This window comes from Lepidochelys kempii, chromosome 3, assembly GCF_965140265.1.
Source record: "Lepidochelys kempii isolate rLepKem1 chromosome 3, rLepKem1.hap2, whole genome shotgun sequence".
Taxonomy (NCBI): Eukaryota; Metazoa; Chordata; order Testudines; family Cheloniidae; genus Lepidochelys; species Lepidochelys kempii.
The window spans coordinates 203257151-203281327 of NC_133258.1; the positions used below are offsets into that span (position 1 = coordinate 203257151).

Here is a 24177-nt window from a genome sequence, read left to right on the forward strand (position 1 = left end):
GGTAACAGCATGGAGTGTGAGATTTCAGCTGTTGTGTGAAAATATACCCGCAGGCATTCTAGGTAGGAGAGCGACTCAGAAACTCACCCAGAAAAACAGTCGCTGCTGTACACATGGCCCCTAAGGAAAGACAGCTGGAAGTGAGAGTCTGATTGAAAAGAGCCCACTCAGTTCACCAGGCCAAACCAGCTAGGGCTTTGGAAGCTAAGCAGTTTTAATGGTCTCCCCTTGTAAAAGGTCAGCTCTAAGTTCATTGTGTGTCTCCTGCTCCTGAAAGGCTAAAGTTTTCAAATCCAAACTATCTCAACCAAAGGAGAGATAATGATTTCCAGCCAGACTAATCAGAAGCTATGCAGGGGAGAAAAAATAAAAGCAAAACCAAAAACAACTGCAGCTGGAGCGTCAGTGCTGCAAAAATCTGGATTGAATAGAGCTTGCTTCAATTGTCAGCAATGGAGAAGAAAGATGATAGCTAGGGTGACCAGGCAGCAAATGTGAAAAATCGGGACAGGGAGTGGGGGGTAATAGGAGCCTATATAAGAAAAAGACCCAAAAATCGCGACTGTCCCTGTAAAATGGGGACATCTGGTCACCCTAATGATAGCACCAGGAAACACTGCAATGTGCTGAGCTGGGGATAAAATGTCTCCTCATGTGCGTGTTTGGCATGTCATAAAAACGAAAGCCCCTGATCCTGCAGTGAGCTCCAGCCCACATGGAGGAGAGCTCAATTTTCCCTTTAAAGCCCTGGGCCTATGCTGGGATAGGGGGGCATCGTGCTTCTGGAGTCCCTGCTTAAGGGAAGCAGGAGGGGCACGACCACTGCTACAGGGGTGCAGCATGTGCTCCTCTGCAGCTCGCCATCCCCCTTGGCTGGTGTGGAAAGGGGGCAGAGGCACCAGGCACCTTTCTGGATTATGAGCTACCCTAGCTTGAATCAGCCTTTGTGCTCAGGAGGGAGCAGGAACTGAAACTGTGGCAGAGGAGGAATCCTTGTACCATCCCCAGACTTATACATCCGCACTAGCCCCAAGCCAGCATCACCCATGCTAGACGAGTGTGGCTCTTTGTCTCCCACTAGTGGCTAGTGCACATAAGAGGTTTATGAGATGGCTACAACTTCAGGCCTGAGCAAAGACTAATGAAGTCAATAGAACGTCTCATTGATTTGAATGGACTTTAGTTCAGGAGCGTGGCCTTTTAGCTCCAGCAGTAAAGGCTCAGGCTGTTAACTCTGTAGGCCCCAGGCTTTCTTTGGACAACTAACAGATGTTTCCAGATCACAGGCCCTGGTTCTCATGGGGGACTTCAATCCCCCTGACATCTGCTGGGAGAGCAATACAGCAGTGCACAGACAATCCAGGAGGTTTTTGGAGAGTGTTGGGGACAACTTCCTGGTGCAAGTGCTGGAGGAACCAACTAGGGGCCGTGCTCCTCTTCACCTGCTGCTCATGAACAGGGAGGAATTGGTAGGGGAAGTAGAAGTGGGTGGCAACCTGGACCATGAGATGGCTGAGTTCAGGATCCTGACAAAAGGAAGAAAGGAAAGCAGCAGAATATGGACCCTGGACTTCAGAAAAGCAGACTTTGACACCCTCGGGAACTGATGGGCAGGATCTCATGGGAGGCTAATATGAGGGGGAAAGGAGTCTAGGAGAGCTGGCTGTATTTTAAAGAAGCCTTATTGAGGGTGCAGGAACAAACCATCCCGATGTGCAGAAAGAATAGAAAATATGGCAGGCAACCAGGTTGGCTTACCAGAGAAATCTTCAGTGAGCTTAAACACAAAAAGGAGCTTACAAGAAGTGGAAACTTGGACATATGACTAGGGAGGAGTATAAAAATATTGCTCAAGCATGCAGGGGTGTAATCAGGAAGGCAATTAGAGTTGCAGCTAGCAAGGGATGTGAAGGGTGAAGGGTAACAAGAAAGGTTTCTACAGGTGTGTTAGCAACAAGAAGGAGGTTAGGGTAAGTGTGGGACCCTTACTGAATGGGGGAGACAACGTAGTGACAGATGGTATGGAAAAAGCTGAAGTACTCAATGCTTTTTTTGCCTCAGTCTTCAAAGACAAGGTCAACTCCCAGACTGCTGCACTGGGCAGCACAGTATGGGGAGGAGGTGAGCAGCCCTCAGTGGTAAAAGAACAGGTTAAGGACTATTTAGAAAAGCTGGACGAGCACAAGTCCATGGGGCTGGATGTGCTGCGTCCGAGGGTGCTGAGGGAGATAGCTGATGTGATTGCACAGCCATTGGCCATTATCTCTGAAAACTCGTGGTGACCGGGGGAGGTCCCGGACTATTGGAAAAAGGCAAATATAGTGCCCATCTTTAAAAAAGGGAAGAAGGAGAATCCGGGGAACTACAGACTGGTCAGCCTCACCCCTGGAAAAATCATGGAGCAGGTCCTCAAGGAATCAATTTTGAAGCACTTGGAGAAGAGGAAGGTGATCAGGAACAGTCAACATGGATTCACCAATGGCAAATCATTCCTGACCAACTTGATTGCCTTCTATGATGTGATAACTGACTGTGGATACGGGGAAAGCGGTGGACGTGATATATCTTGATGTTAGCAAAGCTTTTGATACGGTCTTCCACAGTATTCTTGCCAGCAATTTAAAGAAGTATGAATTGGATGAATGGACTATAAGGTGGATAGAAAGCTGGCTAGATGGTTGGGCTCAACAGGTAGTGATCAACAGCTTAATGTCTAGTTGGCAGCTGGTATCAAGCAGAGTGCTCCAGAGGTCAGTCCTGGGGCCGGTTTTGTTCAACATCTTCATTAATAATCTGGATGATGGGATGGATTGAATCCTCAGCACGTTCGCAGATGACACTAAATTGTGGGGAGAGGTAGATATGCTGGAGAGAAGGGATATGGTCCAGAATGACCGAGACAAATTGGAGGATTGGGCCAAAAGAAATCTGATGAGGTTCAACAAGGACAAGTGCAGAGTCCTGCACTTAGGATGGAAGAATCCTATGCACGGAAAAAGGCTGGGGACCGGCTGGCTAAGCAACAGTTCTGCAGAAAAGGACCTGGGGATTACAGTGGACAAGAAACTGGATATGAGTCAACAGTGTGCCTTTGTTGCCAAGAAGGATAACAGCATATTGAGCTGCATTAGTAGGAGCATTGCCAGCAGATCGAGGGAAGTGATTATTCCCCTCTATTTGGCACTGGTGAGGCCATATCTGGAGTACTGTGTTCCGTTTTGGGCCCCCCACTACAGAAGGGATGTGGACAAATTGGAGAGAGTCCAGCGGAGGGCAACGAAAATGATTAGGGGGCTGGGGCACATGACTTATGAAAAGAGGCTGGGGGACTGTGCTTATTTAGTCTGCAGAAGAGAAGAGTGAGGGGGGATTTGATAGCAGCCTTCAACTACCTGAGGGGGGGTTCCAAGGAGGGCCCAGTTTGACAAAGCCTTGGCTGGGATGATTTAGTTGGGGTTGGCTCTGCTTTGAGCAGGGGGTTGGACTAGATGACCTCCTGAGGTCCCTTCCAACCCTGATAGTCTATGATTCTATGAAATGCTGCTACCAGCCTAAGGATGATGCTTGGAGAGTACAGGTTAGTTAGCACATGGCACAAATGCTGATGCTCAGTGTCAGGGTTCCTTCCTCACTCTGAACTCTAGGGTACAGATGTGGGGACCCGCATGAAAGACTCCCTAAGCTTATTCTTACCAGCTTAGGTTAAAAACTTCCCAAGGTACAAACTTTGCCTTGTCCTTGAACCGTATGCTGCCACCACCAAGCGTTTTAACCAAAGAACAGGAAAAGAGACCACTTGGAGACGTCTTTCCACAAAATATCCCCCCAAGTCCTACACCCCCTTTCCTGGGGAAGGCTTGATAATAATCCTCACCAATTTGTACAGGTGAACACAGACCCAAACCCTTGGATCTTAAGAACAATGAAAAATCAATCAGGTTCTTAAAAGAAGAATTTTAATTAAAGAAAAAGTAAAAGAATCACCTCTGTAAAATCAGGATGGAAAATACTTTACAGGATATTTAGATTCAAAACACAGAGGATCTCCCTCTGGGCAAAACCTTAAAGTTACAGAAAACAGGAATAAACCTCCCTCTTTACACAGGGAAAATTCACATAAAACAAAAGATAAACTAATCCGCCATGCCTAGCTTACCTATACTGGTTGCAATATTGGAGACTTGGATTAGGATGGGTTGGAGAAAATGGATTTCTGTCTGGCCTCTCTCAGTCCCAAGAGAGAACAAACACGTAAACAAAGAGCACAAACAAAAGCCTTTCCCCCGCCCCAAGATTTGAAAGTATCTTGTTCCCTTATTGGTCCTTTGGGTCAGGTGCCAGCCAGGTTAGCTGAGCTTCTTAACCCTTTACAGGTAACAGGATGTTGCCTCTGGCCAGGAGGGATTTTATAGCACTGTATACAGAAAGGTGGTTACCCTTCCCTTTATATTTATGAGACTCAGTATGGCTAGTTAAGGCTGCAAAAATCTGTGGGAAATTCACTCCACTCCTCTACTTTCTGCCATGTGTTTTAACTGCAGTTTTGATTTTTCCTTTTGCCCTTTTCCTTTCTTCCTTTGGCTCTTTGTTTAAGTCTCTCCTGAGGATCAGGATGCTGATTTGTATTCTGGGTCAGCCTGTGCTTCTAGAGAGCCTACTCTGCTTTTCTCCTGATACACTAGGAAGTGTACATCATTGTGTATGTTTGCTTGTCAAAAAAAAAATATGGGTGGCCCTGGAATGCATTTGTGCGGGGCAAAGAGTAGGAGGAGAGGGAACAAGAGGACAAAGGTTTTTTAATGCAGAATATTCCCACAAGATGCTAAGTGGCTATGTCCTGCTCTCTGCTGTGCTGCAGCAGCCAAGGGGGAGGAGGATGTAGAGCTGCAGACAGGAGTACTCAGGGGACCGAATCCAACCCTGGCCCATGCACCACAGCCCTGATGGAAAGGCAACAATATCAGCCTGTCCCCAAGCTGCTGAGTGCATACTCCACCATCTGCCTCATGCCCTAGCTGGGGGCACTTGCTTCTTTTTTCAAAACAACATAACATATGCTCCACTGCACATTCCCTGGGGGCCCTGCCCTGAACAGCCTTGTTTGGGGAGCAGATTATATGATAACAAGCATCCCTGCTCCCCACTCAATGCTGTATATGCTTTGACTGTATATTTTTTTACTGATGTTTTGGTGTTTGTTTGGCCCTTCTGCAAATGTCCGCACTACTTCTGGGCTGTGAAACAGCCACATGAGCTCTTGGTGCTTGGTTTAGCCCACATCTGCCTAAATGCAAAGTTTCTTGCACCTTCCTCTGAAGCACCTGATGGTGGTCACTGTCAGAGACCGGGTACTGGACGAGACAGACCTCGGCTCTGATCCAGTCTGGCAATCCCTACGAGATGTTTTAAAGACATTGTCAGAAATGTTTTAACCTATTTGGGTAAAATTCATCCCAGAAAGGAGGGCCTATGGGAGGACCTCCAACCAGTTCAAGCCCTGTGGAGGTACTGTGCAAGGGGGATACATGGAGACTTTGGCAACCCAGCACACCACGTTGGGTTTTTCAGGCAATGCCCATGCCATCTTCAGCTTGGGCACATTGCTTGTGTGTTGTACCCCTTTCTGGGTCTGTCTTTCTAGAATGTAAGTGGTTCAGGGCAGGGCCAGCTGTCCCACACTAAAAAAATACAATAAAAGAACATTACTGAGGTTGCAAAGTCAAGCACTCGGAAGTTCGGAAATGCCATGTCTCAGGCTGGCTGGCCCTGTCAAGGGAGATGGGTCTCAGCCCACCTATGACACAAACAACTCTCATCCCAGGGCGGGGAAATGAAGAAGATCATGTGACTCAGTCAGGCCCCTGAGTTAGAGAAGGAGAAGGCCTCACGCGATAGCTGCCTGGAGAGAAAAGGGGAGGAGGTTCTGAGAAGAGCACTATGCAGATAGAGGCCTGTGGAAGACTCCAGGTAGGCAAGCTGGGGCATGGCTGCTCAGGAAAGATCAGGGATTAACCCAGAGGATCCAAGGAGAGGCTGAGAGGAGAGATGTAAATACCCTGGGCAGGGTGAAAGCTGAGCCTAGACGGTGGGCAGAAGAATTAGAGAAGATAGACTCCTTAGGAAGGAGGTGCTGGGCCCAGCTTGAGACAGGAACAAAGACACTGTGTGTTTTGTGTTTGGTTTTTGTGCTACGGAACCCTGCTACCTTGCAAGGGGTGAACTTTTGTTTTTTACAACTGATTTAGCTAGAGGCCCAAGTGGCTGCAGCAGCTATACGAGGTGGTGGAGTTTTTGAGGACCTATGAGAAGGGGGAAACTGCAGCAGGGCTGCTGCAGAGCCAGCCCTGCCTGTGAGAAGGTGCTCTGGAAGTGTTGTGCCACCAATGTGTGCCAAGATGAAGGTTGCTTGTCCCCCCCGCAAAAAATCCCTTTCACGTGTTTCAAAAATATTTTGCTCGAGGCAAACTCCGGGTATGGAAAACTTCAGCTCAAATAGGTAATGTTTGGCACAGTTATAAGCAACTGACAACACAGTTATAATAGGAAATGTTGGGCAGGGTTAATAATAGGAGTGCTAGAGCCATGCCTGTAATAATGGCCATTCCAAACCAGCCTCCAGGCTTGGTCTACATTAGGAAATTAGGTCAGTATAAGTTAGGTCACTGAAGGCTGTGAAAAATCCCCTCCCCCAGCAATGCAATTAAACCGACCTAACCCCTGGGGTAGACAGTGCTACGCTGATGGGAGAATTCTCCCATTGACCTAGCTACCACCTGTCCGGGAGGCGGATTATCTACGCTGACAGGAGAATCCCGCCCACCGGTGTAGCTAGTGTCTTCACTGAAGTGCTACAGTGATGCAGCTATGCCACTGCAGCATTTTCAGTGTAGATAAACCCCCGACAGATAGCCTAGAGCAGCGGTTCTCAAACTGTGGGTCGGGACCCCAAAGTGGGTTGCGACCAAAGCCCGAGCCCCACTGCCTGGGGCCACAAAGCCTGAGGGTGTCAGCTCTGGGTGGCGAGGCTCAGGGTACAGGCCCCTGCCTGTGGCTGAAGCCCTTGGACTTTGGCCCCCCATCCAAAGGGGGCTCAGGCTTCATTTCTCCCCCCATCCCCTCCGGAGTCATGTAATTACTTTTGTTGTCAGAAGGGGGTCACGGTGCAATGAAGTTTGAGAACCCCTGGTCTAGAGAATCTGCTAGCTGTAGCTGCTCCCAGGAGCCTCCTAAAACAAGGTGACCATAGTTTTATAATTAAGATTTGGGTCACTTCTGTGGTGCCATTTTTAGGGTCGTGAATACCCAGACAAAAGACGCAGGTACACATTTATATTTTTGAATGAGTGTGGGTGTTGCTGCTGCTGTCTTCTGACTCAGTAGTTACATGGCCATATTCCTCAGCCTGGAGGATTTCCCATAGTAACTCACTCTCTCAGCGAGGTTGTTCTGGAGCACTGAGTGAGGCCCATTAACGCTGGCTCGGGTCAAAATTACAGCTGGAGGAGTGTCCACCCTCCTTTGACTTTTCTCTTCACCCCCAAACACCGTTGCTAGCAGTGACTGCTTGTTCCACTTTGTTCTACTCACTGTAGAAGTACTTCTTGGACAAATCTAAAGAAATCAAATGCTTTGACTGATGAAATGGAAAAGCTGGGACCTTTTGGGTGTCCCGAAAAGTTCTTGGGACATTGAGACATTGCATGAAAACACTGGACTGTCTCTGTAATACTAGGATATATGACACCTCCTCTTTGGAGGACAGGGAAATGTTCTGTAGCCTCTAGCTGAATCCTCTTCTACGGGAATATGCAAATCCTCCATCAATCTGTTGCTCTCCTAGCACCCTTAACTACCCAGAACCATGGAGAGTCCTCACTGGCATCAGCGAAACCTGCCTCTAGTGCAAAGAGAGACTCCGTGACTTGCCCAGGGTCACATAGGAAATCTGTGGCATAGCTGTAGGAAGTGTTGCCTAGTGGTCAGAACACTGGACTCGGCCCCTGGAGACCTGAGTTCTATTCCTGGCTGGGAGACCTTGGGCAGTTGCTTTCCTGTGCCACAGTTTCCCCATTTGTAAAATGGGGATAATGATACTGATGTCCTTTGAGACCCACTGATGAAAAGAGCTAGATTTGTTTATTTTATTAACCCAGTGCTCTAGTCTCAAGGCCATCCTCCTTCTCTTCTTCCTTCACAGACCCTGGTAAATAAGCAGCCCATGACAAAGTCAATTGTAACATGATTTAACATTTCAGCCATGAGTTTTCTGGCTTTAGTCAGCCCCAGTTACTGTCTTAATCACATTTTGTCCTCTAATCTTCTCCTAATATTGTCTGTTAACTGATCTGGTTCTTGCTTTTAAGGAAAAATGCTGGCATCTGTTGTTAGTTAATAAAAACGTATGGGGGACCAAGTGGGGTGGGAGAAAGCAGTTAGCGAATAGGTACGCAAGGTGGTATTTTTAAAATGAACTTCTGTTGTTGGGAAAACATGTGCCCCTCCCAAAATTGCCTACACTCCATAATGAAATGGAATAATTTACATATGTCATATATTGCGTGTTGTACACTGATTTTAGAAACCATATGTCATGATGTACCCACGCACTACAAAACACTAAAATATATGGGGGTAGATCCTCGCTGGCAGAAACCCACCTGGCCCCTTTCAAGGGAATGGAGCTACATCATTTATGCCAGTGGAGGGTCTGGCCCAGAGACAGTACATTGAAATGTTTCAGCTCTCTCCTGGCAGAGTGCTTCTTTACTGATCAGTGGCAGGCAGGTCTTTGGCATGAATCAGTTCGTCCCACTAGAGAAGGTGTGGGAGGGATAAGTTCTGTCAACCAGAATTTATCTGCCAGCTCGGCCATCGTGACAATATTGAGCTAATCATCTGAAAGTAGCCTAGGAGGAGGAAAGTGGGAATGGCAGGCAAGGAGATGGTGTGATGGGGTATATGAACCCCACCTTGGTCAGGAAAGGGATAACAGGCTGTTATAGGCTGAGTCAGCCTCTGCTTGCTACACCAACAATAGGTGTCAGGCTTAGAGGGAGGGGTTAAAAGAGGATGTGTAATTTATACCTCTTGCTGAGGACTGTGCGTAAGGGAACACATGGTGACTGTAGCCCATCATTTCTCAGTGATCTCATTTCCAAGACCATTTATTTGGGGTTCAGGTAAAACTTTGGTGTTTACAACTAAGGCCTCTTTAAAAAAAACCCAAAACTCCGCTTTCACTAGCTAAAACTGATGAAGCAGGTTCAAGTTTTCAAGCACTACATAAGGGCTTGGTGTTATTAACTGTCTTCTCCTTGAGGTGAATTGGTATTTCCTGCCCAGATATGGCAGTGGACAAAAATACGGAATCAGCTGTGGCAACAAAGGTCTTGCCACAGAAGAGGAGAGATGGGCTGGCTGATATGAAGGCCTCAGCCATCCCTAGAGTCCTAATGCAGAGACTGAGAGGAGTCAAAGTTCAGTGAATTCCAAAAATGAGGCTATAAATCTGAAAAGGTAGGGGAGAGTACAAAATATCCTTCCAGCCAAGTGATGCTCATAAATAGCTCAGGACAACAAGGAGGCCCCAATGCAAAAAATCTACCATAGAGACCGAGGACCTGATTCAAAGGCCACTGAAGTTCATGGAAAAACTCCTATTGATTTCAGTGGGCTTTGGGTCAGGCTTTGAAAGATGATGAGCTATGAACGCTTGGGACATCTAGTAAAACTGTTCCATGTGTGTCAGAGAGAGGAGCAGATCCCCGTCTCTGGCTCACCACCCTTTTAGTCCATTATTTCAATCTTAACAATGGCCACTAGACAGAATGAAATGAGCTTGTGATTGGATGTCTGTAGTTCAAAATGAAATAAGCTTGTGATTGGATGTCTATGGCCTCGAGCAATTGGGGTGGGGGTGGGGGGGAGAATGGGGACAGCCGGGCACTGGGCCTAATTGAAATTTATGAATTAGTTGAATAATAGGAGAAATCAGTCTGTGTAAGTAACAGATGTAAGTAACACAGAAAACTCGGTAGTGCATCAGGGATATGTCAGGAGCTTCACTGTTTGGATCCAGATTTCAAGCATGGAATAGGTCTGGAATGTTTGGGAGCTGTAGTCTTGTTTTGGCCAATAAGAGGTAGGGATCAAGCAAAATTCAGATCTGGATTCTGAACTCTCCACCACACCAAAACTTAGGGGTGTTTGGCACTGGGGTTTTGGTTTGTTCATGTCTTTAAATTGCAGTGGAGGGCAATAGACTGTGTAAGGCCTTTTTCTCCAATTGCTACACTACATTAACTAACCTGAACCCATTCATACAACGCATGCAACAGATGGAAACATTCAGGCCTCCTAAATTTTCCCTGCAGTTTGAGTCCCTTCCTAGCAAAGCACAGCATCTTTTGATTTTACTTGTGAAGGCTGCATTTTTTCCCTCTCATCCATTTTGGTTTGAAAGTGGTGGCTCTATTTTTTGAGGGGGAGTTGGGGACAGAAAGGCTCAGAATATTTTTAGCATTTCATATGAACCATGCAAATGTCTCCTATCACATAGACAGCCCAGCTATGGAAGCTATTACGAGTAACCTGGCAGATGCTGCATTGTCATCCAGCTAAACAAATGCTGTGTCTGTTGGTTTCCCCTAGGAATCCAAGAAGTGTTTATTTCCACTGTAGATAATTTACTCTTCCACAAAACTTCTCTTCTTAATTACTCTCCATGCAAATCAGTATTTTCTTAAATGTCAGTGCCAGAGCCAATGAGAACACAGCTGACTGGGATTATGACACTTCTGAGCCTGCTAGGTCTTTCAATAGGGGTGGGATCCAGTTTGGGTGTGTTTTTTGATAACACCTCTGAACCCCAATGCCTAGTACACAACTTGGGAGAAAGGATGCCCTTGTTGAAGAGTCAAACAGTCCTCCCTCCATTCAGTTATAGTCAGAGAGTCCAAAATACACACCAGTGTACTTCAAAAGGTCTTCCTGCAAAACCACACTTGGCATTAAGCGAAAGAAACAAGCAACGCCTACTCACCCTCCCTCTCCCTCATGCTTTGAAAGCTTGGTGGGTTTTCATTATACGTCATTAAACCTGATAACCAGGTCTGCCCCCAACTGAAGAGAGACTCTGAGGGTATCATCAGACCTTCCCTTTCTATGTCTGGATTCAGGGTTGCAAATGACTATTATCCAAGTCATTGACAAAAGTATTGAATAGTAGTGGGCCCAGGTCAGAACCCTTTGGGACCCCACTTAATATGCCCTTTCCAGTTTGACAGTGAACCATTGATATCTTCTCCTTGAATACAGTTTTGCAACCAGTTGGGCATGCGCCTTGTAGTAATTTCATCTAGGCCACATTTCCCCAGTTTGCTTATGAGCATGTCATGTTGGGCAGCGCTTCAGGGCATAAGCAAAATGGGTTAGTTTTGCTCAGAGGGCAGGTTATCCCAGTATGGATCAGATGTATGTCCGATATCTTTCTCCTGCAGGATATAGCTAGATCTATTCCAGGAGGCAATGCTGGCCACCTGTTACAATGATTCGGTACCTAAGGATAAGATGGGTGTGTGTGTGTGGGGGGGGTCCTCCCTAGGAGATGGCATGATACATTTACCCACTATTGTTGCTAATGTCACCTGCTGTTTACTTGTGTGGACTGCTATGGATTGGGAAGCAAATGCTGCTCAGGCAGAATGTGAACCCTGGTGGCATATTTGACTATTATGCTGACAAACCTTTTTGCAACAGACTGCGATAGCTGCACTTCCCCAAAGGACACGTGTATATATTCCTTTGTGCAGCTCCAGCCAGGATGGCAGATCTGAGTCATGTGCTTGGGATCTCAGCTGTCCCCAGTGTGTTTTGGTTAGATGTAAAGTTTAATAACTTCAGACTATCATCTTCTGAGGCTCTACGTGCATGCTCTTTTGGTTCTGCCCTGTCTCTGTTTCCTTGTTCTTAGTTGCGCCTCATTCCCAAAAGGCTTGAATGCAGATGGAATCTCTTTACTCTTTCATCCGTTTAGAAATTTGCAGATCAGTGATAGCTGGGTATGTTTAAGAGCACCTGAGATGTATATAGACTGGGAAGGCCAGCCTCTGTCTGCTAAGGTCTCATCTGACAGAGGCAGAGCTAAACATATTTCCAGACATCAGTTTTCAAGTGGAATTAATATATGTGCTTTGTGGGGGTAGTTGTCTGTAAAGGTACAAGTATTAGAAATACTGAGCATTCCGTGAAGACAACTTCTACCAGGAAACATCACAAAGGAAGGTGAATCAAGTCATCTACAAGATTCTCATGGACACTGGAACTTCTTCAGCTTTAAGGTGGGGCACACTCTACTGCAGGAGGTGATAATTCTCGTTCACCTTTGGAAGACATTAGCGGGATTCAGAAAGGGATCTAACAGCTCAGTGGATAACGAGAACATCCTGAGTTGTAACAGCAAGGGTTAAAAATAACCTAGGGTTTGGATGGTATGTAAATCCTCATGCTTCAGCGCGTATGCTAACCGCAAACTGTCCAATTGGGGGGGCAACTTCTGCAGCGGATTACAGGTTATTGCACAACGGCCTATTGCACGATACCTTGCACCTTCCTCTGAAGCAGCTGGTACTGGTCACTACCAGAGACGGGATACTGGAGTAAGGGACCACGGTTCTAAGCCAGTGTGGGAATTCCTTTGTCACTAATATAATCGTGTGTGGGCAGTAAGATCTAATGGTTTGTACGTATGGCTGGGGCTGAAGAACTTCTCAGTTCCAGTTGTGCCTCTGCCAGTAGTTCTCTACCTCAGTTTCCACTATCCACATACTGAGGTAATAATTCTTACCTACCATGTGGAGGAGTGGGGTGATATAAGCTTGATTATGTTAATGTTTTTAAAGTGATAAGTACTATGTCACAAAATATAATCTTTTATTATCTCTCTGTCATTTTATGAACTGTGCATGTGTGGAAATTGGCTTAGTATTTACCAGCAATTTCCTGTACAGGACACAAAATTTACTGAGTTAAATGGCTGTACAAGAGTTATGGCAAGCTAGCGCAATGCAACTTTAACCTTAAAGGAGCACATCAATGGCAGAAGTAAGTTATACGTTCAGCCCCTTGAATAACTTATGGATAATATGCAAGAAATGAGAAAACAGAACATCAGTGTCTGTCAGGATTCAGGTGATAATTCTATGTTACCAAACAGTGACGTTGAATAGATGTGGCCAGTGAATTCTGGGCAGAGGAGGTGGTGGTGGGGTCTGGGTCTGGATTACGGTTAATCTATGGTTTGGATTGGCAGTCAGTTAGGGCTTGGCTTCCATGTTGTCGAAATCTTGTAGACTTGTCTCAGAAGTTGTAGGCCAATAATGACAGAACTTTCTCAAGAGTGACTGATCTTGACTGATTCCTGCCATTTTTGGACTGCGACTTCACAGCTGTTCTTGGAAGAGTTGGCCATGTACAAATCAGAATGGGGAAACAAGTTCTTGGGCCTTTTGGTTCTAGGACCAATCTGAACCCAGGGCCATATTTGAAAAGATTCAGACCCAAGGTCTCTGATTCTCCTAGATGGGACTTTATTTCTTTCAAAATGAAAATTAAATGGTTTGTTGGGCAACTAACATTTAACTGCCTGAATCAGAGCAAGTGCCAGAGGAAAGCCTTTGTATCGGATTCTTGCTACGTACTGAATGCCCTGTTGACACAACTGCATCAACACTAGCATTAGTATATCTATCTGTGTGCGGAGAGAGACTACCATTGTGTCATAAGGGATTGAAAGCTATTTAGTCCCATAGAAGTGCTCCTGGATCACATTACCCTGAGGCAGGGGTGTGCACAATGGGGGGGCAAGCAGGGGCACGGCTTCCCCAATAATCGGCAAGGGCACAGAACGCCCCCGGCTCTGGGGCCATAGCAGGGAGAGCGAGCTCCTCTGGTCACGGGGCCGCGGTAGGGGCACAGAACGTGCCCCTTCAAAAGCAGTGAAATGTTTATTCTTGTGATGCCCCTGCCCTGACGTTAATAACCTTAAGCCAGATTCTTAGCTGGTGTAAATCGGCATAGCCCAAATGACTTCAATAGAGCTATGCCAACTTACACCAGCTGAGAATCTGGCCCATTATCCTGACTCATGTTTTAGTAACTCCTCGGTTAGATTATGACAGGCAACAGTGATACACTGTGACTAGAATGGATAAGCAGCCATGCGATGATGGTAGCGATCTGCATTAAGATGGCAACTTTCCTCCTGAAGGATCTCCAGCGTACTTTACAAACCTGTTTGCCAGCTAGAGAACCACTGCACCTGCCATGGAAACCAGGCATCTCTGGGGTGACAGGCAGCAGCAGCTGCTCCCATTGAAGTCAATAGCAAAACTCCTACTGACTTCCCCGGGCGCTGCTGCAGAGCAGAGCAATGCCACTGATTAGTTTAATGTAGGAAGGGAGGAATACTGTATCCATGTGAAACTGCAGAGGCCATTTAAAGTGGGCAGAAAGCAATTACCTAGCCTGGAGTCTGCCACGCATAGATCTGAAATAGAGACCAGATCATTCCAGCAAGGCAGCAGCAGGGCACCGACAATTTCAGAAATGGGTTTATACAAAGTGCACCAAAGACCAGATGCTCAGTCGGTGTAGGCAGGGAGCTATGCCCATTTATACCAGCTGGGAATCTGGCCCTACAGCTCTATGGGACTTTGGCCCCCTGAATCATTTTTCTTTTATTAGTGGACTGTGCCCCATCTCTTGCTGCCCACGGTTAGTCAAGGAACAGTAGTGAGGCACTCACAGCCCGAAACTGATTCTCCCAATTTGACTAGAGTCACTGGAGAAATCCACATTTAAGGGATAGCAAACCAATAGGCAATAATGTGGGTCTGTGTGAAGGGTGCTAAGCCATGCCTTCTGGGCAAGGGGAGCAGAGCACAGCACAGGAACCGTTCCACCTACACTATGGGGAGAGAGGTGGTCTGGGAAGGGAAGATCTTACGTGGTGGTGTTTGGGTTTACAGACTGACACGCACCTCCAAGGGCTGCCGCAGAAGATCTGATGCATTTTTCAAGAGCAGGCTTCCCTAGGGATCCAGTTGGTACTGTCACAAAAGCAGTTGCTTGAGAGCCATTTGCAATAAACTGGGGAGGGGGATAAGAAGCTGTTTCCTTTGCATTCTTTAGCCCCATCTCAAGCCAGTGTTAGAGACTGACAAAAAGAAGCCTCTGAACCATCCAAATGGGCATGCTTTGTGTCCCTGACCCTGCACAGCTGTAGGGCTGAGGGAACATTGACTAAGAGAGCCAGTGAGCTAAGCATAGGGCTCGAAGCCATGAAACCTGGGTGGCCAAATTGGGACTGACGTGTAGTGTGAGCTGTGGCAAGTGGGATGAAGGCCAGATCCAGCACACTGATGCTCAACTCCAAGGGGGCAGGCAAGAGCAGGGCAGGATGATCTGCTGTTGCTCAAAGCTTCCTATGACGCACAGGCTCCTTAGCAAAGGGTCCCCTGTTCTTTGCAAACAACTCTTGGCTCAGATCTAACAAACTCACCACACCACACACATGTCTTGCAGTATATATGTCCATAAAGAGTAGCACATGAAGTAGATATAGAAAGATCATAACTTGTCAAAATTCATAATCCATTCAAGATGTATGCATGGGTAATAGTTAAGGAATAATGGAAGTATATTGAAAGTATGCATTATGGTCCTGGAGCAAATCTATTCAGGGAGTTCTAGGATCCAGACAGGCCAGCAGAGACCGTGGTTGAGCCAGCTCTCAAGAGGAGGGATGTGGTCTGCTCTATGCCAGGGGTGCAGGTCTCTAGGATGACGTATCCCAGCGTGGGCTGAGTTTGCGGGGAAGAGCCTGCACCTTTGCAGAGCCTAACCAACATAGCCATTGATTCTGGTAAAAGGGCAGAAGTCTTCTTCCAGGCTCAACCATGCCCCTCTACTACTCACCACCTCTCCACAAGGGTGGCCTTGCAGTTGAGCTCCCCAAACTCCCCCAGAGGCTGCATTCCCCTCAGTATCTTCCTGCCTCCCCAGCTCCTCCCCACACACTTCTGGCACCACAGGCTGCTTGTTCTGGGGAAGGGGAAAGGTTGGTGTGCACCCGACGACCGGCTGAGCTGGGCCGTGGGGCCAGACTCAGGCAGACATGCCAGGAATTGGTGCTGCCGGAGGGGCCATTCCACTGAGGCTACTTCTGCCCAGTGGCCTTTCTGCAGCTCTGCTGAGGAGTAGGAGGTGACACAGTTCTCAGGGTACCCAGGACTATGTCACCTTATTACCTCTAGCATGAGGGAGCTTTGCCCATGCCTCACTGGGTGTCAGCTGCCTAACACCACCAGCCTTTTAGCCACCCACACACTCTCTCCTCTGGGCTATGCCAGCCCTGTCTTTGACTTGCAGTTAAGAACAGGTGCACCCAAGTTCCTGGGTCCCTTTGAAGCTGTTCCTGTGATATCCAGCCCTGACACGGGCTAATCAGGGAAATCCCAGATCTTCTGCCCTCAAAGGTGTAGTGTACTCCAGTAAACCACCTTCTCCTGTATACCATAGCACTTGTAATAAAACAAAAGAAAGCTTAGGAAAGGATAAAAGATACTACTAGAAAAAAGAGAGTGATGGAAACAAATGGTTACAATACAAAACAAACTGATAAAATGTGAACCTGGATCTCCACTGTATGAAGTTACCTTTCCTAGCTAATAAAGTTGGTTCCCCTGCCCCAAAGTCCAGTCTGTTGCAGAGCTAGCTGGTTTCACAGGAACCAGGATCAATTTTTCATTAGAAGACGCCCACTCCTCAAGATTCAGAGTGGTAGCAGTGTTAGTCTGTATCAGGAAAAACAATGAGGATCCCTGGTGGCACCTTAGAGACTAACACATTTATTTGGGCATAAGCTTTCGTGGGCTAGAACACACTTCATCAGATGCATGGAGTGGAAAATACGGTAGCAGGTATAAATACACAGCACATGAAAAGATGGGAGTCCCATATCAATGGGACTATTGGAGTCAAGGTGTCAGAATTCAGCCCTACGTAAAACTCCCCACTATTTTTTTTCATCAAGTGTTTTTATTTCAAAAACAACAACAAACCCAGAACATTTTAATTTGGTAAATATGAAAACTGCTTAGTTCATTCCATGTAACTCATCCTATATTTGCAAATTAGTTTGTAAAAATTCAGATGCTGACCTCAATTAGACCAGATGTGCTGTTGCTTGCAAGTGATATTTATTATTGCAATATCTCTCTAGCACCATAAAATGCCAGATAGTGCTTAATTTGTAATTAAAGAGGTTCTGGGGGTCAAGCGATTTTTTACATTCATAACTGATGGAGCAAGCCCAGAGATGCCGGGGCTATGAAATGCTTAGCCTAGAGGTGCTGGGGCTCAGCCCTGGCATAAATTAAGCACTGATTCCATTTCCTTAAAGTGTTGAAAGCAGTCATTTTTTTGCTTAAACCCCTTGACAAAGGGGAGGGATATACTTGTTTCCCAATTTCTTGAATAAGAAACAGCAGATAGATGTTTATCAGGAAATGAGTAATGCAAACGATCTGGCTTTTTAGCAGAGGTGGAAGCATATACAGTAGGTTCCAGAATAGGTTTGTAAAAAATTAATTGGCAGTGCGTGGAGAAAGAATGATGTAGCGTTTGTTCACTGTGGAGATCTTTTTTCATTTAATAAAAATGACTGAATTAGAGAGAACTGATGTAAACACCTCTTAACAGCAAGTGTCTCTGCAGATACTGAACACTGCACCTTAAAGTGGGGACAGGCAGATATTTAAGGCTGAAAGGGCCAGATTTTCAACAGTGGAATTTTCAAAAGCACCTAAACAACTGAGGCGTCTACTTCCTATTGATTTCAACGGGACCTAAGTGCCTAACCTGCTTAAGCACCTTTGAACATCCCAGTAGGTGTCTAAAGACTTCTGAAAATCTGATCCAAAGTTGTTAGGGGGCGTGTGTGTGGTGGTGGTGGTGCTCTTTTTAGAATTTACAAATGCTAACACTAGAGATCTTTTCATGAAGTAAAAAGAGAAGAAAAAACAGCAAAAACTGTTTTCACCCCACTTCCCCAAAAATTTCTCCTGCCGGGTTTGCAATCCAAATATTCCAGCATTTTGCCAGAGCTTCAGAACCAGACATTGAAAACTGCTGAGAAACAGAAGTGAAATGGACTCGTTGAATTGCTGAATGAATGTGTATAGAGCAAGCAAACAGCATAAATTGTGAAAACCGAGGCCTTTTCTACACTTAAAACACTGCAGCGGTGCAGCTACGCCACCGTAGCACTTCCGTGAAGAAGCTACCTACGCTGACAGCAGGCAGGTTTCAGAGTGGTAGCCGTGTTAGTCTGTCTGATGAAGTGGGTTCTAGCCCACGAAAGCTTATGCCCAAATTTGTTAGTCTCTAAGGTGCCACAAGGACTCCTTGTTGTTTTTACTGACAGGAGGGGTTCTCCCATGGGCATAGGTACTTAACCTTCCGGAGATGCAGGAGCTAGGTCGACAGGAGAATTCTCCCATCAACTAGCGCTGTCTACAAGTGGGGTTAGGTCGGTTTAACTGTATTGTTCAGGGGTGTAGATTTTTCACACTCCTCAGAAACATGGTTACACTGACCTAATTTCCTGGCGTAGAGGAGGCCTAAGGCTATATCTACCCTGCATCAGGGGTGTGACTGCAGCATGTGTAGACATACCAGAGCTAGCTTTGATCTCTGTATCTCAAGTAACAATAGCAGCGAAGCTCAGGCTAGTTGATCCTGGGTGGGCGTGTACCGTCTGTGCTGTGTTGCTGTTGTTTCACTGCTGTTGTTAGTCAAGATACTTAAGTGAGCTTTGATCTAGCTATGTCTACACATGCTGCAGTCTCACCTCTGATTGCAGTGCAGACCTACCCTAGGTCAAACCTGTGGTGTTAATGAGCTAGGTAAGGTGATAGTTTTTCACCTGCGTGTCCCCTTTAAATAATTAAAAACATAATGTTTAAAAAATTAAGACTACAGTGACTGAATAAAAGAAACCTAAATGACTGAGCTAGGAAAGGAAGCGCTGTTTGATCCTGGCTAAACATCATTTCACAGGGCACAGCTCGTACCAGAGCTGCTTCAGTCTGACTGACAGCTGCATCGGAGACAGAGATCAAACTAAAGCTATTTGCTGTCTCAGCATGTTTCCAACAAAGGTTTAGGTGGAGGGCCTGATCCTGCATTCCTTGTGCACCTTGGGCCTTATCCTTCTCAATCACTTCAACGTAACTGCATAGATTGCCTATGGAGTTACTCCTGCTTTTCACCAGTGCCAGGGAGAAGACAACTGGTCTCTTAGAACTCCCACTGACATCAGGATCAGGCCCAGTGTGTTATAAAAACTGCATGTGGAAGGCTGCAACCAGTGATATGAAATAGGGTTGTCCCTCTTCCCCCTCCCCCCCCGTGATTGCTTTCAATCACCTTCCAGTGTAACTAGACAAACAATCAACAATGAAAAAGTAATAATGGGCCAAATCCTGAAGTCCGTAACTTAGTCACAGCTCTCAGTGAAGCCAACAGGCATTTTGCCTGAGTAAAACCGTAGTAGTAAAGGGATCAGGACAGACAGAATAACAGCCCACAGAGAAATAGATGAACTGCTGTAACCAGCTGTCAACTGCTTATCAGCTGTTAATACAGTAACAAAAACCACACCAAAACAGAAGTATATAGAAAAAATATTCTAAAGTACAATTCCCTCCTATCAGTCAACATACCAGGAAAGTAATCTCGAGGCATTCTTTATAGGAGTGACAAAGAATAACATCAACGAATGGGCTGTATGTGAGATATAAATATTAACTCACTCAAATCCTAAGATGGCGTAAAGGGACACAGCCTCTTTGATGTTAATGGACAGATCAAGCTGTGGAGAAATCAGTGCAGGTCGATGGAGCTACGGTGAATTGTACCAGCTCTTTTGTTTAAAATGGCTGAAATCCTTGAGCTTGGTCGTCTGCTTCCCACAGCAATTTAACAGCAAAGCAGCAGACATATGCTTTGCACAGGAGCCTTCACTATGAAGAACACATCCCTGGAGTCCCATTTCCTGAGCATCTCAGACATACTAATACCTCTCAACCCTTAAATATTTTTCAGGTTGTCTCTCTACAGTCCATACGGAGGGCGGGGTGGGAGGTTGGGGATTTCCTGTCTGGTGATAGCTCCCTTGAGCTATAAGCATCAGCATGAGGTTGCTAATGCTACAAGCCATCCAGAGGTAGCATTTCTAGCTCTCACTTTTTCCAAGTGGTGTATCAAGGTCTCCATCACATTTTTAACACATAGTTTAAGCCAGTGCATTTACAGACACCTTCTTGAAAGGTGAATGGGGAAATAACTGGTATGAAGCCAATTAATTTTCAATTAGCATCTCTAAGACACAGACATATTCTCAAGAGTAAATCCATACTCTCAGGAGTAAATCCATCTATGCCAATGGCGTTAAACTGGTGTGAGATCACAACCAGGTTTTTTCTCTCGTGGACACACAGTGGACACAGTTGTCAGTCTGTTCAGGGAAGGAGGTTGCATAATGGTTTTATATAAATATTCTTTTGTTTCTGCAGAATATCAGACTAGGTACAGTATGATGTTTCTATGACAGGCTATTTTTAATTACTTTATGGACAATATCTGTCTTTAAGCATTTTTTCAATGTTTATCCATTTAAATTTGTACTGAATGCATCCGATGAAGTGAGCTGTAGCTCACGAAAGCTTATGCTCAAATAAATTTGTTCGTCTCTAAGGTGCCACAAGTCCTCCTTTTCTTTTTGTTAAATTTGTACAGTTGCAGGAAATTATGGTCTGGGGATCAGACAATAATTAACAGACATTGAGATTAAAAAAAAGTAAAAATGTAAAAAACGTAATCACCAAAACTCAAATGGTCAGCATCACATGTCAAAATATACACAGTAAATATCCTCAGAGCAAACTAAGTTCTCAGGCAAAGAAAAATGCTGCTTATCTGTAAATGTCAATGATTGATGAAAATATTTTTTTGCATGGTGAAACTGACATCTGCCAATACAAATCTAATTATTCCAAGCCTACACACCCTGTAAAGATATCTGCCTAGGCTTGTGCACTCCATATCCTGTTTGTTGCAGTAAATGGGACTTACAAACATTGGAACAAGTATAAAAGGGATAGGTCTCAGTGCGGGGGGTTCAGGCAGGTTAAGCAGCCCTGGTTGCTGGAAATCTTAGATGATACAGAGATAAGGGCTTGATATCCAAATGGTGGTGGTAGAGAGCCTTGTCATTATGGGCCACACTGACACACTAACTCTCACTGAATAGCATCGCATTCTGTGAATAGCCCTATGGAAATAAATGGGAGCTACTTGAGGAGTAAGATTCACTGAGTATGAAGGTAGCAGGATCTAGCTCTGTATAAGCACCCCCTAGCATCGGAGTATGGAGAGACCTTTGGGCAGTTTCAGAGAAGGGCATGTCTTCTAGCCCATGATCACAGGGTGAGCTTTAGGATAATCACAACAGTTGGAACTGGAGAACAAGTCCATTAAGCACCAGAGTCACTGCTCAGATGCTGGGAAACAAGTTCAATACATATGTGAAATTCACGCTGGAGTCTGGGGGCAGGAGAGAAGATGTAACGGGTGATTTTGCAGTTTAAGTGGCATGTTTCTCCAACTCTGGGAGGCTCAAGGAAGGATTGACCTTTCCTGAGGCAGAGCTGTACCTATTCAGAGCAGGAGCTAAATACCACAAGGTGCCCTCTCCTAAAAGAGGCATCAAAACCAAATAAACAGCTTGCTCACCTGTCCCTGAGCCCCATACATCAGGCCCTATGATTTCATCACATTCTTTTTTAAGAGAAATTGGAGGACATCATCTGACAGTCCCGGTGTTCGCTGTCCTCCTTCCAATGCAACTTCTCCATTAGCTGGTGCTGAGAAACAAGCATTGCTGGCATGGTTTGGAAAGACCTTACACCCATCTCTGTTCAAGACCATCTGGGCCATGTGGAGACTGCACAAGGAATATTTTCTTCCTTCCTTGTTTGCCAGGTCCTGAATTTTGAGAGAGAGCCATTCTGAAGCTGAATTGTATGTGGGATCCCCTCTGCCGGGCTGCAGCTGACAATATGTTTCATAGAAGCTATCTAGAGACTTTCTAATGCTGATATCTTCTGTGCCCTCTTGTTCATATGTCCAAGAGGATGGAATCCCACTAGGTTCAGCAGGTTGAAAGGGCTCTGCAGGCAGGTGATGTCTAGGATTTGCTTCCTCACCGTGTCTATGCCAAATGCTCATGCTAGTTGCCTGCTGAGCTTCTTCAGGATCTGGGCGACTAGCACCTGCAAGCAGAGAAACATTGAAATACGTTAGACGTTCAGGAAACAGAGAAACTAGCCACAGGTTGCAACTGATTAATAGAATTGTCCTTGTGGCCTCAGGGGTCACAGCCTCTCTGATTCACTGCTGTCGAGCTAGCAATCTCAGAGCACGGGCTCCCTGAGGCATGGCCTTACAGATCCTAAAATGGAATAGGTGCATTCATCCCTGGGGGGAGGAAAGCTTTAAACACAGACCAGGCCTCCACAACAGGCTGACTAAACAGGTTCCTCAGGAGAGGTCCTGGCCTCACCCCCTCTCCAGCTGGCCCAGTCCACTTTATGGTCTTCCCTGGCTGGATCTTGTCCCCTAATGCTCCTAGAAAGGTGAGGGGGTGGTAGGTAACTTGAGAACTTCCTGCTGCCAATGGCCATAGCCAGGACTGCCTCACTGGAAAGTGAGGGGATCTCAGGATTGCTGCCCTAGGCACAGAGGTGCCGACTTTCTGATTTCCCGGGGAGTGCTTGACCCCCACTCCACCTCTTCCCCCAAGTCCCCACCCTGCCTCTTCCCACCCCCAGTCTACCCCCTTCCCCAAGTGCCCTGCCCTTGCTCCGCCTCTTCCTGCCCTATTCTACCCCTCCCCCCCAGCGCCTCCTGCCTGCCGCTGAACAGCTGATCCTCAGCGGGTAGCCAGCACTGGTGGGGGGAGAGGGAGGAGCTCATCGGCGGGGCCCACCATTTTATTCCCCATGGTTGCTCCAGCCCCAGAGCGCCCACTGAGTCGGCACCTATGCCTAGGCATCTTCATGGCCTAATCTTCTCCACAGCTCACTTTGTTTTTACTTTCTGTTGTTAGCTTTAGAACCGTGTTCCTCACCTTACCCCTCCTGCTTTGTGTAAAGAGTCTGCCTCCCCTGCCTTCTACCAGCACCTTAGCAGAGTGTCTTACTATGGGATTAGGCTTTGTATAGGATTGCCAAGCTCCTCCATCCCGAGCCCCATTCTTCCTGCTCACTCAAACTAAATTCTCCCACCCTGCCTTCATGTGGGACTTTTAATTTGCTTAAGCTCTTGGTTCAGTCTAGTCTACCTCTTGTCCCACTTCCTTACTGATCAACTTTCCTGATGTCATTCAGTTACACGGATCCACTCCTCCTCCCACTGAAATCAACAGGAGTGATCTACAACCAGGCACCTATTATTAATACAGTGTTGACAGTGTTACAGGCACTCTGCAGTTTGTGTGTGAAAACAGGAGAGTTTACAACTGGGCAAATACATCTCACAACCTAAAGAGCCTTCACAGATAGATGGAGACAAAAGGCTCCTCTACTGACACCTCTAACTGCATTCTCCCCTCCATCCCTCCCTTTAAGCTAACTGGCAGAACACCTAAGGCACTGAAAGAAATGAATTTCTAAGGGCTGGCCCAGCTCAGCTGACTTGGGCTCACAGGGCTTGGCCACCGGGGCTGAAGAATTGCTGTGTCAATGTTTCGGCTGAGGCTGGAGCCTGAGCTCTAGGAACCTGCGAGCCTGAATGTCTACACAGCAATTTTTCATCCCTGCGAGCCCAAGCCCCACTATTGTGGGCCAGTCGCGGGTCTTTTATCCCTGTGTAGACATTAGCCAAAGGGCTCCTTTCTGTTCTTCACTCAGAGGCGGTGCCAGGGGCTTCAGATCACGTGGGCAGTCTGCAGAAAGTCAGCAAATAGCTGGGTCTTTTATAACTCATTGGCATGTGAAGTGGTGCACAACCCTTCATTTAAATTAGCGAGCTCGTTCAAAGGGAACTCAGCTCTAA

At 46.3% G+C, this 24177-nt stretch overlaps 1 protein-coding gene across 4 annotated transcripts in view; it reads right to left on the reverse strand.

The window, feature by feature from the left end:
* Positions 1 to 24177, reverse strand: part of SHLD1 (shieldin complex subunit 1) — a 91467-nt gene that overhangs the window by 2912 nt on the left and 64378 nt on the right. For 2 of the 4 annotated variants that reach the window (XR_012158336.1, XM_073339690.1), the window contains exon 5: positions 21856 to 22394. Coding sequence is in view for 3 of the 4 variants with exons in the window: in XM_073339690.1 (XP_073195791.1) it covers positions 21883 to 22394 (512 nt within the window). In the remaining variant the exon portion in view is untranslated. Of the gene's footprint in view, positions 1 to 7; positions 22395 to 24177 lie in introns of those variants that run through there. The other 2 variants (XM_073339691.1, XM_073339692.1) reach the window with 2 other exon arrangements.